Source organism: Nipponia nippon, unplaced genomic scaffold (genome assembly GCF_047370975.1).
Source record: "Nipponia nippon isolate SJK-2023a ecotype South Korea unplaced genomic scaffold, ASM4737097v1 scaffold_3, whole genome shotgun sequence".
In the NCBI taxonomy this organism is placed as follows: Eukaryota; Metazoa; Chordata; class Aves; order Pelecaniformes; family Threskiornithidae; genus Nipponia; species Nipponia nippon.
In genome coordinates this window covers 54,746,400-54,758,437 of record NW_028262347.1, presented here as the reverse complement: position 1 = coordinate 54,758,437, position 12,038 = coordinate 54,746,400, and the positions used below count along the sequence as shown (strand labels likewise).

Sequence of the window (12,038 nt, the reverse complement as noted above, 5' to 3'; positions counted from 1 at the left end):
TATTAGAGGAGCTTATGCAGTGACTAGGATTAAAATAGCCACACAGCTACCGACCATTCTGCTCAGGGCAGGAAGGGTCAGGAGCCCGTGATAGCACAGCCCACGTATGGGACCGAGAACCTGTCAGCTCCGTCTGCTACCTGTGGTGTGCAGGGGGCTGTCACAGGCTGGGCCATCACCCTGAGCTATTTGTACACCTGCCTCCCAGCCTCTGGGCTCTGGCGTTGGAAGTGGGGGATGAGAGCAAATGGACCACTGGTTTCCTCTGTCCCGGCAGAGCAGCAGGGCAGGCATGCAGGGAATCTGCTTTGCTCCCTCCCAGTGGTGGTGGTGGGAGCCTCACCCGCTTGGCACTGGGCAAAGCCTTTGTGGGGAAGACAGGGTGCGTACCTTTGGGATGCTCCTCTCCCTTGCAGTTTGATTCAATGCAGCGCTGCTCTATGCCCTCTAGTGACAGTTCATTCTCCTAAGAGGTAATGCCATTCTTGCTTTTCACTGTTCTGATACCAAACAAGGTGTATCAACACCCTCAGGTATTGTGTGAGCCTTTAAACTTTCAGGACAAGAGCTCAGAGGGGACTTTGAGTGAGTGTGAATCTTTCTGTCTCTCCTTACTATCTTCCCAAATTCATCCAATGTGAAGCTGCTGAGAGCTGGGATTCCTGGTGAACTTTATGCCTTGGTAAAAGCTGCCACTACGAGGGACACTGACAGTCTTCCCCATGCTCCCATCCTTTGAGTACCAGACTTCTTCGACTTGTCAGGATTTCACCTACCTCTGTCACGGTGGTGATGCCGTAATGCCGGTCTGCCACTCAGCAGTACTTCTGCTAAGGGGCTCCTTTTGTCATTAAAATCTCCAGTGCTCATGGGGAAAGATGGATTGGCATCTCTTCAGGGTCTGAAATCCTCAGTCCTCAGAGCAGATGCAGTCACATAAACTTTCTTCTCCCCATTTTTTTATTCTCCCCTTTCTGCGGCTGGCAGGTCTGTCGAGGAAGATATCCCGGGGCTGGGGGGCTTGTGGCCTTTGCCGTTCTGCTGAGACAGTGCCCGGGGCAAAGGGTGACCTGATGCCAAGGGTGCTGGTAGTTTCTCAGCTAAGGTCACTCATCCCCTGAATCACTGGCCATAGAGCCGCCAGCTCGCTCCATACAAGCTCCCAAACAGCCACCACATGGAGATGGCTGGGATCTTTCTGTGTTTTATGGAAACTTTCTACTCAGTCAATACAGGTCACCCTTCTGTACTTAATCCCAGCCCGCAGCACCAATCGCTTCCTGTGTAATCTCCCAGAACAGCTGTGCTGTGATTGCATTGTGGATTACAAAATGACCGTTTTCCACAAAACAGCTGCTGGCTGGAGGGATAGCATTTAATAATCACTGGGGGGTGAGGGAGGAGGGGAGGAGACAAAAGAGAAAGTGATTTTGAAGCAATTGGGTTTCTTGGAGGACCTAGAGATGAGCAAAACAGAAGACGAAGCCTGAGTCCCATTTCTGTATTGCTTCTCCAAATTAACAGGACTTCGAGGACTTGCTGCCAAGGTAAATTCAGCTCTTTCCTTTTGGGGCTACCTAGATACTATGGTCAGTTATTGTCAATAAGTGCTTGGCTTTTATGGAGGGAGACTTTTCTGACAATGTTCTCACGAAGGAGTAGTTCAGATTTGCTTCTCATTCCCCATGTCCTCTGCATCCTTGATCCAGTTCCTTCTTCTGACTCATTTGTTTCTCTTTTTTTTTTTTTTTCCTTTTTCCTTATCACTTGTTCTGAAATTATATGGCCTTTCAACTACTATCACAAATCAACTGGAGAGAATATTTTTCCCACTATTGAAGATTTAAATTAGAAAAATTATTTTTGTCAATATTATGAGTGGAAAGATTTTTTTTTTTAAATAAAAGCATGAGCAAACCGAAACCTGATGACAGAAAATCTTATAATCAAGCATTGATGAAAAACTGAAAAACTTTGTGTGCTGAAGGTTTCTATTTTCAGATGAAAAATCATGGTTTTGAGGGGAGCAATTTTATCTATCATTTCCTTTTCAGTCATAAGCAAAATTTTCCACTGAAAAAACTTTCAGTGAGGAATTTGCCACCAACCTTAGCCAGAAACCTTCGCATAATTACCTGTTCCTAGTAGGTATCTGCTCTGTGAAAATGGTGATACCCAACATGCCTTCAGATCATGGAAGTCATTAGTTATGGTATCATTAAGATGTTACCATCTCCAAGGTGCAGCATCTCCATTGCTGAAAGAAAGAAATGCTCTGGTGAAGAGACAAAAGAAGCCAGAGCGTAAAACAATACAGCAATTTTTCAGGAGCTGAAAAATTTTCTTGCCTTCAATGAGGATGTTCTGGATCAGGCACTGTTTTCTCAGTATGATAAGATGCTAATGAAGTCCTGCTTTCCAAGAGGAGCTTCAGCACCATTTTTATTGACTACATTTCCAAGCTTGATGGTTAGCGGAACAAATGCTTCTAACTGCACCACTTTTAGCTGTGGTGCAGTCACAAACAATGCAACGCTCAGTATCATATTGTTTATTTATAGTAGTGTCCACTGTGTGCTGGGCCTTTCTCACACGTTCAACGTTGGGTGAGTCAACCGAAATTATGTGAAGAGGATCGGCAGCAGGCAACGTCTGTACAAACTGAATTCATGGGCAAATAGATTTTGAGAGTCATAAATAGGAAAGGGTGGGAGTATCTGGATGAAGTTGTGCCAAACATAGGGAGTGCCATGTGGGAAGAGGCATGCGTTGATTACATGAAAGTTGATGTGTGGGTAGATGACATCTAATCAATCCATGGAGTGATAAGTTGGGGTTCTCAGAAGTCAGCGCAAGGTTTTGCAGGAACCGTAAAATCTTAAGCTTCCCTCTGAGTGAGAAAGACCACAGGATCCTGCTACACAAACTGCTTTCTGAGTTACTTTTTCTGATAAGATGAAACCAGGAAAAGTGTTTGTGGCAATGCTTGCTCTTAAAAAAAAGCCCTTTGGCACTTTATGTGAGAGCAGAGACACTGTCATCCCACCACCCTACCAAATTTCTGATGTGCAGAGCAGTGCTTGCTCAGGTGGGAGGTGCTGCTCTGGGGCTTGAACTTGAGCTGCCAGGGCTGGATAGCTGGGTGTCCCTCTTGAGCAGGTCACTGCTTTGATGTGTGACCTTCAGTGATCTGGGAACGTTTTCCTGCCTTTCCCCACTGTGAAATCAATACACTCCCTACCTCCCTAGGTACAGTAATGAACTGCTTGAAAAAGTGTTTTGGGGCACTTGGCAGCAAGAATTCTCATTTAGTTGGACAGAGCATTCATCATGCCCCATCTAAAGGCAACACATGGTATTTGGGGAAGTTGATTAACAGTTTTTCTGTACCATCTCTGAGATGGAGTGAATATGATGTCCCTTTCATTTTGCTCATGTGCTCACACACCCCGATGCACTCAGCCCTTCTATGTCTACTGAGTCACCCTCTCTTCCCCAGTACAGATATTCAGTGTACTTTGAGATGGTTGAAGCTGACCTGAAAGCCACTGCCCTGGCTTTCAGGAAATGTTTCTTCCATGCTGGGTGAGCTCTTGGGATGCTGTGAGGAGGGCAGAGTGCTCATATCCCCTCCCCACAGGTGCACGCTGGGAAGAGCTGGAATTCGTAAGGCTAGGTGGGACAAGTGGCTGATGTGACAGTCCCTCCCATTTGTGTGTTGTAGATGGAGCTGCTGAAGGGATTGCCGTGGCGCCGTGCTTTCCTGGCTGTCATCCTGAACCTGCTGGCTCTCAGCCTCTCCACCACTGCCTTGCTTGGCAGTTACTGGTGCACCGGGACCCAGAAAGTGCCCAAGCCTTTGTGTGGGAAGAGCAAAGCCACCAAGTGCATCGGTGTCCCCATGCCGTCTGATGCAGGTGCTAGCAATGTTTCATCCCAGGATGTGGTGCACTACAGCTGGGAGACCGGGGATGACCGCTTTGCCTTCAGATACTTCCACACGGGGATGTGGCTTTCCTGTGAAGAGAGCATGGAAGGGCCAGGTAGCGTCTTGCCCAGGCAGCCACAACTTCTTCCCTTGTATTTGCCCCAGAGGAGTTTGGAAATGAAAGGCGGGAGGCTGACAGCACTTGGGAGAAAAGCCTTCTTCATTTTCCTAGATGGCATTGGCCCTTTGCACTGCTGTGGTCATTATATTTCTGTCCTTTATTGGGATGTTTACAGAGAGGGACAAGGGAGAATGGTTGTCTCTGGTGTGCCCTTCAGTCTGGAATACGGGCTGCGAAGTGCAAGAGGTGGTGGTGGTGGCAGTGACTTTGTGATGGCATTGTTCATCCTGATGTGAACTGGAGAGAGCCTCCTTTTCTCTTTCCCCATAACGCCATTCCTACACACAGCTTACTTCATGCACTCCAGGGCACATTTGTGCATGTCCCCTCAGAAATCTAAGCAGGCTGATCTTATGCAGCGTTGTCAATTTATAGTTATCACTGTGAGGACTTCAATGGTTGGTGTTCTCCTCAAATCACCAAACTGAGAGGTTTTGTGAATTGAAAAGGGACTGGACTTTTCTTAATAAAAAACCAAACAAACAAACAAAAAAACAAAGAGAGAAAGAGAAGTACTGCCTTATAGATACAGAGAAAACCTGGAGGATCTGAACCCAGAGGAACTAAAGCTAGGAGGCAAATTGACCTGAGGATTAGAGCTGCAGTACTGTAATATTTTTAGTTGTTTTTGTGATATTGTGATAGGTTTCATTTGTCGTTTTTAACCTTGCGGGACTGGCACTGTAAACCCTGGAGTGCCAGGGGCTGCTTGTGCAACCTGTACTAGACCCCTTTGGTGCCTCCCTTAACCCTTGACTTGCTTCTGCCCAGCCCTGCTGAAGGCCTTCTGCTGAAACCTGTGCGACGCCAGCACAGGTGGATGCTCTGCAGTTCACAGATGCTCTTTATGGCCTGGCACACACATCAAGGATCAGAACTGACCCAGAAGGTAGCCAACAGGGAGATTTGTATCTAAAGATACAGTGATGAAAGTTGCTTTCATCAGGCCCATTCCCCTGAGCCCACCACCCTCCCTTCAGCTCTCCCAAAGCACAAACATCTCATCTTCTTTAACTAAGCCACCGTTCTAGTATAGCATTTCTCATTTTCTTATGTGTTGCTGTCAGAGTTTGAAAATAAAGAACTGGTGAATACAAGCAGACAGAAGGGGGGTGGGAGCAGGAGGGAATGTGCTTGAAACTCTCATGTCCTAATGAGAGGGCTGCTTTGTTATGAGCATTTCCAGACATGCTGCGGAAGGAGATGTGTTTATTTCGGACTGGTTTGGGTTGGGGTATGTTTCCATGGTGCTTGTGGGAATGGGACTACATCCCTTGACAGCTTTCTCTGAAAGACTTGTCTGGCCACCAGGCAGTCCTGGAATAACCCTGATGCCCGAAGGAACGTAAAGAGCAGGTTACATCTGGATTGCAGCAGACTGTGGGGTAAAGCACATAGTCAGTCTCGGTCCCCTGCTTCCTGCAAATAGAGTACAACCCACCCACTGCTGTGGGTCTTTGAAGGAAGTGCATAGGCAACCACATCAGCTACTATGAGCTGCTATGAGTGAAAGGAGTTTGAGTTGAGCTGGAGAAAGGATTTCATTATTCAGGCTAATCTCAGGATCAGTTTAGATGAGCCATTACTGAATAACCTCATTAAAGTTCTAGGTGAAGTAGCAAACCGCAAGTTAATGAGGACTGCAGATGGCACTAAACTGGGTAGTGTCCTGAGAGCTGTGGATGACAGAAGTAATACAGGAGATTGGGAGAGATTAGAACTGGGGACAGAAATCAAGAAAATGAGATTCTTAGATGAAAAGCGGCAGGCTGATTTCTGGGAGAAAATACCGTGCTCCTCCGTAGAGGAGAGGACCCTCAAATGTAGTAATGCAGTATGCAGTAAGATAGACTTACAGATAATAATGATGGACCCTCAGCTGAGACAATAGTTTGCATCTGGCCAACATAAAAAGCCAAAGCAAATATGAACGCCATTTGTCCAAATAGCATGCCTAAAATGTGAGGACAAAAGACCATATTTCTGTGTGATTCTCTGCCACAGAAGAGGGACTCACATCCATCACGCAGCATTTCACTTGGGAAGATTTTTTTTTTTTACTTTCTTCTTTGGGAAGCAGTGCTAGAACTGCTCTGCTGAGACTGGAGTGAGTGGGAATTCATGTCCTCAGCAGAAGTGGTAGGTCTGCAGTCTGTTGTAAGCTACACCCTTAATAGGCCTGACCAACAGTTAATGTTGTGAATGAGTAGCAACAGATTTTTATATTCCCAGAGGCTCGTAAGATTTACAAATTGCTGAAGTTTTTTTCTGGAATGACCACCTCTAGTTTTTCAGGCAGACATTGCCTTCTCCTACCTTGCTCCAGCGAAGGTCTGGAAAGATAGTCAGAAAGAAAGCAGACGTGAGAAGATCTGATGGGTAGGCTCAGGGATGACTGGAACTATGCAGTGAAGAGAGAGGGAGAGATTTTCTTTTCCCTTATGTACCCTGCATTGTCTTGCAAACTAATACCTTTGGTTTTGTGTTTCAGAAGAGAAATGCCGTAGCTTTATTGAGCTTTCACCACCAGCAGAGAGAGGTAAGAGGAAACCCCCATACCTCACTGTAGCTGCCCAGTGCACCTCCTTGGGATGGGGGACCTGCAATATTTCGCCTGTGTGAGGACAGCAGGGCGGGCCCCCAAAGAGCCAAGCATGAAATCTTGGCCTCATGGTTGCTAAAAGAGTGAAGATTTTCTCCCAGATATTTGCCTAAACCACTGCCATCTGTGAGGTCAGTGCTGGAAACATCAGACCCCCTCCCATATGAAGTGGGATTTGTCTCATCTAATAAGTTGCCCAGTCTGAGCTTGTCATCTTGCTGCAGTCAGCGGCAAGGGGATGGATGCCACCTGAGGGCAGTCCCTCCCACATATGCTACATGTTGACTCAGTGCTACAGTCTTGGGGTCTAATGTGATGACTCTGGAAGCTGAATCACGTCTTACTTTGTGGTAAGTGATCAGGACATCCGAAAATTACACTTTCAGGGTGAAGTCCTTGCTGCATCAAATACAAAACTTCATTTGGGTTGCAGAACTCACCCCTCCTGTCATTGTCACGTGTTTCAGATTATCCTGGGGATACCTTCAGTATACCTGGATATATGTGTAGATGTGCAATGGAGATTTTACTTACTGAAAGCTTTGCAACTGGTGTGGGCTTGCTAACTATTCCCTCAGATGGAGGCTGGAGACAAGTCATTTCAGAGGATGCTCATATGTGAAGGGAAAGGCCTGGGGTGCAGAGCCTGTGTCAGCATTCAAGCCGTGAAAGCAACGGCTGGAATAAATGCTGAGGAATTGCAACAGCCAGCAGGGAGATGAGTAATTTCGGGGAACTCATCTTCTTTTTCTGCTTTGTTTCCCCTATTTTAAAACACTGGCAAAGACTGCTGACTTGCTTTTATAAAGCGATGTGCATTCCCCAGTGAGGGGTCTGGTGCAAGTGGCGTGCAGTGGCATCTCTGTGCAGATTAACCTGGGTCACTCTCAGTACAACAGCAGGGTAGAAAAACCTCCCTTGCTAATTCTTTTGCAAAACAGTATTCACACAATTCAAATGACAAGATAATTTTGAAGTCATGCAGATCTCCACTTTGTCATAAAATGAATGACTTAACTGCATTTACTGAGTAACTCTTGCATTTATCACAAAATGCTCACTTCACAGATAGTAGCAATGCATTTTTCTGCTTTCTCACCTCCCTGTGCTTCATTCCCTGCCCAGATCTCTGGCTCTGTTGCTTCCAATGTCTTCCTTATAGACTGTTTTCCTAAGAAAAGAGGTTTACGCAACCAGATTAAGTGCCTTTGTAAATCTTTCTGTCTGTCCCCCCTCACACTCCTACTGCTCCTTGTCTAATTGCAGCCCAACATTGATAGAAAGGCCATGTTCTGTAAGACATTGAGCTCCTACAAATTAATCGGAAGATCACTATGAGCTTAAACATGACACTTACAGTGACACTGTGGTCTTAACAGCCCTATCACCCGCTTTCGCCCCTTCCTGCTCATAGCATCATCTTAAGATGACCTGGTCCTCCAGCACAACTGCCGTTATATATTTGGGCCAGCACTGGAGAAGGTGGTGTGACTGCTGATTGCAGGCTGGCCTGGCTGAGCTGGGTGTGTGGAGAGCAGCTTCACATTACATAGGCAGCATTACAAGACCAGATTACACAGCATGCATGGTGAACCTGGACTCACAGGGGACGTGATGCAGAGACCTCTGTGCATGTGTGGTGCCTGCAGCCTCCAGGACACTTTTCGGCAGTCTGACTTCTAATGAAATAGTCTCCCTGATGGTGCTGCAGCAAGCAAGCCAGCTCCTTTAAGCAGGCAATGCAGCTCATCAATTCCTGCTAAAGAGCTGGATGACTCTATGGCACTAATGACATTGAAGAGTCAAGTCAGTGCCACATTAATGAGGATTTTCTTCACACTCCTTTTCCCCAGTTGAATGTCTCCTCTACGGCCATTAATAGTTGCTAATGGTAGCGTTCACAGTGCTGCTTCATTTGTCAGGTTAACATTTCTTCCTCAGTGAATCCTGTGCTCTTCCACAGCCCAGCATTACAGACTGCCTTTTCTCATTCTCCTCCAAGTCCTACTGCACAGTAAGCTCAGCTGAGGACTGTGGTATCACAGTCCCACTGATAATCCCAGTATGAAAGTACTTGTACTCTGTTCAAGCAGTAAGGTGAGTGGTGAATGTTATTGCCCTAGCTTGATATCTGCCCCAAGGAATGTAGCTTCATTTTAACTGAGGTTTCAGTGAGAAATACAGGCCTGCAAAAGTGACCTGCTGAATTCCAGAGTCCAGGTCCTAGCCACAGATGCACCATACAGTTCTTCTCTTAACCAGTTGAGTCCCAGGTTAAAAGTCATTTGCTTCCACTGTTGTGTTTAGAAACCTACTGTGAAGGTCACTACACTGATGGGAAAGAACATTTTAACACCCAGCTCAGATATGTTCATGGTCAACCTATGAACAGTAGGTCTTGTGCTCAGCAGCTTTCCCCCTGCCTTTTCCCCCATGGCTTCTTCGTTGCTGTTTATGACTAATGCTGGCTTGTTTACAAACAGCTGTTTTAGTTCCTCTCAGCTTTTGCAGTGCCAGACCAGCCAAGTCACCTTCTGTGATGGACTCTCTGTCCCCTTCAGCATCCTTTGAGCCCTTGCTCACAGGCTGGGGGGATTGCTGTTGGGTGTTCGCTGTTTTCCTTCTTTCCCTTCTTTCCAAAGGACATCCTTTCAGGATTGAGCTGGGAAAGGGGAGTGCTTTCCCCTGAACAAGCCATCCTGTATTGATGTGAGGAGTTTCTGGTTCCTGGCAGGAATCCTGTGGCTGTCACTGGGATCAGAGATGCTGTACATCAGCTTGCTGCTCATCAGCTTCATCCTCCTCATGGTGGAAATGCTCCATACCGGCAATCCTGTCTGTGGATTGAAGCTCAATGCCTTCGCTGCTGTCTCCTCGGTGCTGTCAGGTAAGTGTGCTACTGCAGGTTTGGAATCACAGCAGCAGGAGATCCTCCTTTTCCACACAAGGCTGAAATATGCAGCTCTGGCTCCCGCTGTAAATTCCTTGCTTTCTTGTCTTCTTGTGTCAGGTCTCCTTGGGATGGTGGCACACATGATGTACACTCAAGTCTTCCAGGCAACAGTTAATCTGGGACCAGAGGACTGGAGACCGCACTCATGGGACTACGGCTGGGCATTCTAGTACGTGAGCCCTGAAACCATCTTCACTTCCCCAGCCTCTTAGGTTTCAGCCATGCTACACTCTGCCAAAACCCACCTCCTCCCTTCTTGTCCTTCTGCGTGTCCAAAGACAGGTGTACCATGGTTCTCCTACTGCTAATCTGTCTTTGCCTCATCCCTTGCTTTAACAAATAGTTGCTGAGTTACTTAAATGAGTAGCTACCAAAGATTGGCAAACAACGGGGTCACACCTAAACAAGTGCCTTCAACCCTGCTGACTAATCAGGTTTGCTGCTATGCTGGTTTGCCCTGTTTGGTCTCAGCTCTTCCCTGTGTGCAGAGGCCACCTGTGATATGCTCTCAAACATGCCTTGTTTTTCTGCAGCTTAACTAAGTTGCATGCTGGTTTGGCGTCTTCACTAACCAATGTCCAAAGGGCCTATTCCTGCAGCACCAAGCCTAGGCACATACTTAAAGATGTGGACACTGTAGCCAGGAAGAGCAGCTGCCAAAAGCAGGTGGCTCAGAGTTCCTTTCTCTAAAGGCTAAAGAAGCCAGCTGCAGCTGATATGCCATAACTGACTCGAAAAACATTTGGATGAGCCTTGCATGTGCCCATGGAAAGCACAGGCTCAATTTGCAATGCTGTGCTGACGATGACCACATTTATTCTTAAAACTTAGAACACTGCAGGGCCATGCACCCATGTGGACGTCAAATGTCAACGTGGCCACCTGGTTATGCTCAAGTAGACATGCCTCATGTCCAGGAAGACACTGAGCAGCCCTGCAATACAGAACTTGCTTCCAAGCTGTGCTGTCCTGCTCTGACTAGTTACAGACTTTCCTGCTGCCCTTTTTGTTCTCCCTGTATCCCTCCCTTCCCTGTGACAAGGATGACCAGTATTTACCCCACTTATCTAAGAAAGAGCCTGTGGTGGGATAACCCCTAAGAACTGTAATGTTATGAGCCTTAGTCTTTCTAGTTCATGTCCATGCTCAGCAGCTTCTGCCTGGCAAATCAGGGCGCATCACGATGCACACAGCTAATTCCTTACCCTCTTGACTTCTCACAGCATGTGCTGTTCTTGTATCTCTCCTGTAGCATGGCCTGGGCCTCCTTCACCTGCTGCATGGCCTCTGCTGTCACCACTCTCAACACTTACACCAAGACAGTGCTGGAGTTCAAAAGGAACCACATCAAGGGCTACGATGGGAGCTTCAAGGATCAGCCTCAGCACCACCAGTGCTTCGTACAGCAGCAAATAAGCAGCTACTATGAGCCCCAAGCCAAGCCCCTCCATTCAGTCTCTGAGGGAGTCGGCTTCTACTCTGAGCTGCAGCAGAAAGTGCTACAGCGGGAACCAGAGCTGGGACTGGATGAGGTTTTGGGACAGACGATCGGGGAGGATTGCTGTTAGGGATGAGTGCGCAGGGACAGAGCCGTGGGGTTTGGGAGGCACATGAGCTCTGAACCAAACACTAGCACCACTGTTAGCAAGTTCCTGGGGAGCTCTTCCTCTACTGTTTGGGGAGTGAGAAGGTGAACACTGGGCCAGGGCAACAGCAGTGCCAGCAGTAGCAGGGTGGGTCCTCCGCGATCGCAGTCTGATGGGTGTGCTCAGCTGGCAAGGGTGAAACTGGAAGGACATGTTGTTGGTGCCAGCTGTCTCCAAGCACTTTCAAAGTTGAGGCAGATGTCCTAATCCCAGCAGTATTGCACCTGGGAATAGATAGTCAACACCATCCACCCGGCAAATTGCAGTGCGGGTCCTCTTTGGGCAGTGTCACATCGACCTTCCAGCAACCCCCCTGGTTCAGTGCTATGGTGAAGGGCATCAGTACTCATATTGATGGGCTGTAATCCTCTTTGAACACCCCACTTTTTCCCCATTTCCAGGCCCAACCTCCTCTTCTCCCTGCCCCCAGATTAAAAGTGCTGCTGCAGTAGGAATGGGGGGTTGCTTTCAAACATCTCTCTCCTCCTCTTTCCTATCTGTAATGACTCCCACATGCTCCCTTCTTGCTTTTTCCCCCCAAATCTCCCTTTCTGAGGTACTTTCCTGTCTGTCTCTTTCTACTGTCTTCTCCACAACCTTTCAGAATCCTTGGCTGGGCTTTTGCTTTTTTCTTTGTTTCTCTTCATCTGTCCCCTTTTCCCCATTGTAAAAATATTGCAAACAATCCCCAAATCAAGCAAACTCATAATCTCTCAAAGGTGAAACAC

The 12,038-nt window shown here is 47.3% G+C and overlaps 1 protein-coding gene across 7 annotated transcripts in view; it reads left to right on the top strand.

Annotated features, from left to right (window-relative positions):
• The window catches only part of GSG1 (germ cell associated 1), a 49,623-nt gene extending 37,682 nt beyond the window's left edge, over nucleotides 1–11,941 (top strand). For 6 of the 7 annotated variants that reach the window (XM_087764885.1, XM_087764882.1, XM_087764883.1 and 3 more), the window contains 5 exons: nucleotides 3,725–4,043; nucleotides 6,601–6,648; nucleotides 9,446–9,598; nucleotides 9,722–9,833; nucleotides 10,917–11,941. In XM_087764885.1, the coding sequence (XP_087621011.1) occupies nucleotides 3,725–4,043; nucleotides 6,601–6,648; nucleotides 9,446–9,598; nucleotides 9,722–9,833; nucleotides 10,917–11,232 (948 nt within the window). In that variant the 3' untranslated portion in view covers nucleotides 11,233–11,941. Of the gene's footprint in view, nucleotides 1–1,392; nucleotides 1,548–3,724; nucleotides 4,044–6,600; nucleotides 6,649–9,445; nucleotides 9,599–9,721; nucleotides 9,834–10,916 lie in introns of those variants that run through there. The other variant, XM_087764884.1, reaches the window with a different exon arrangement.
• Nucleotides 11,942–12,038: the final 97 nt, after the last annotated feature.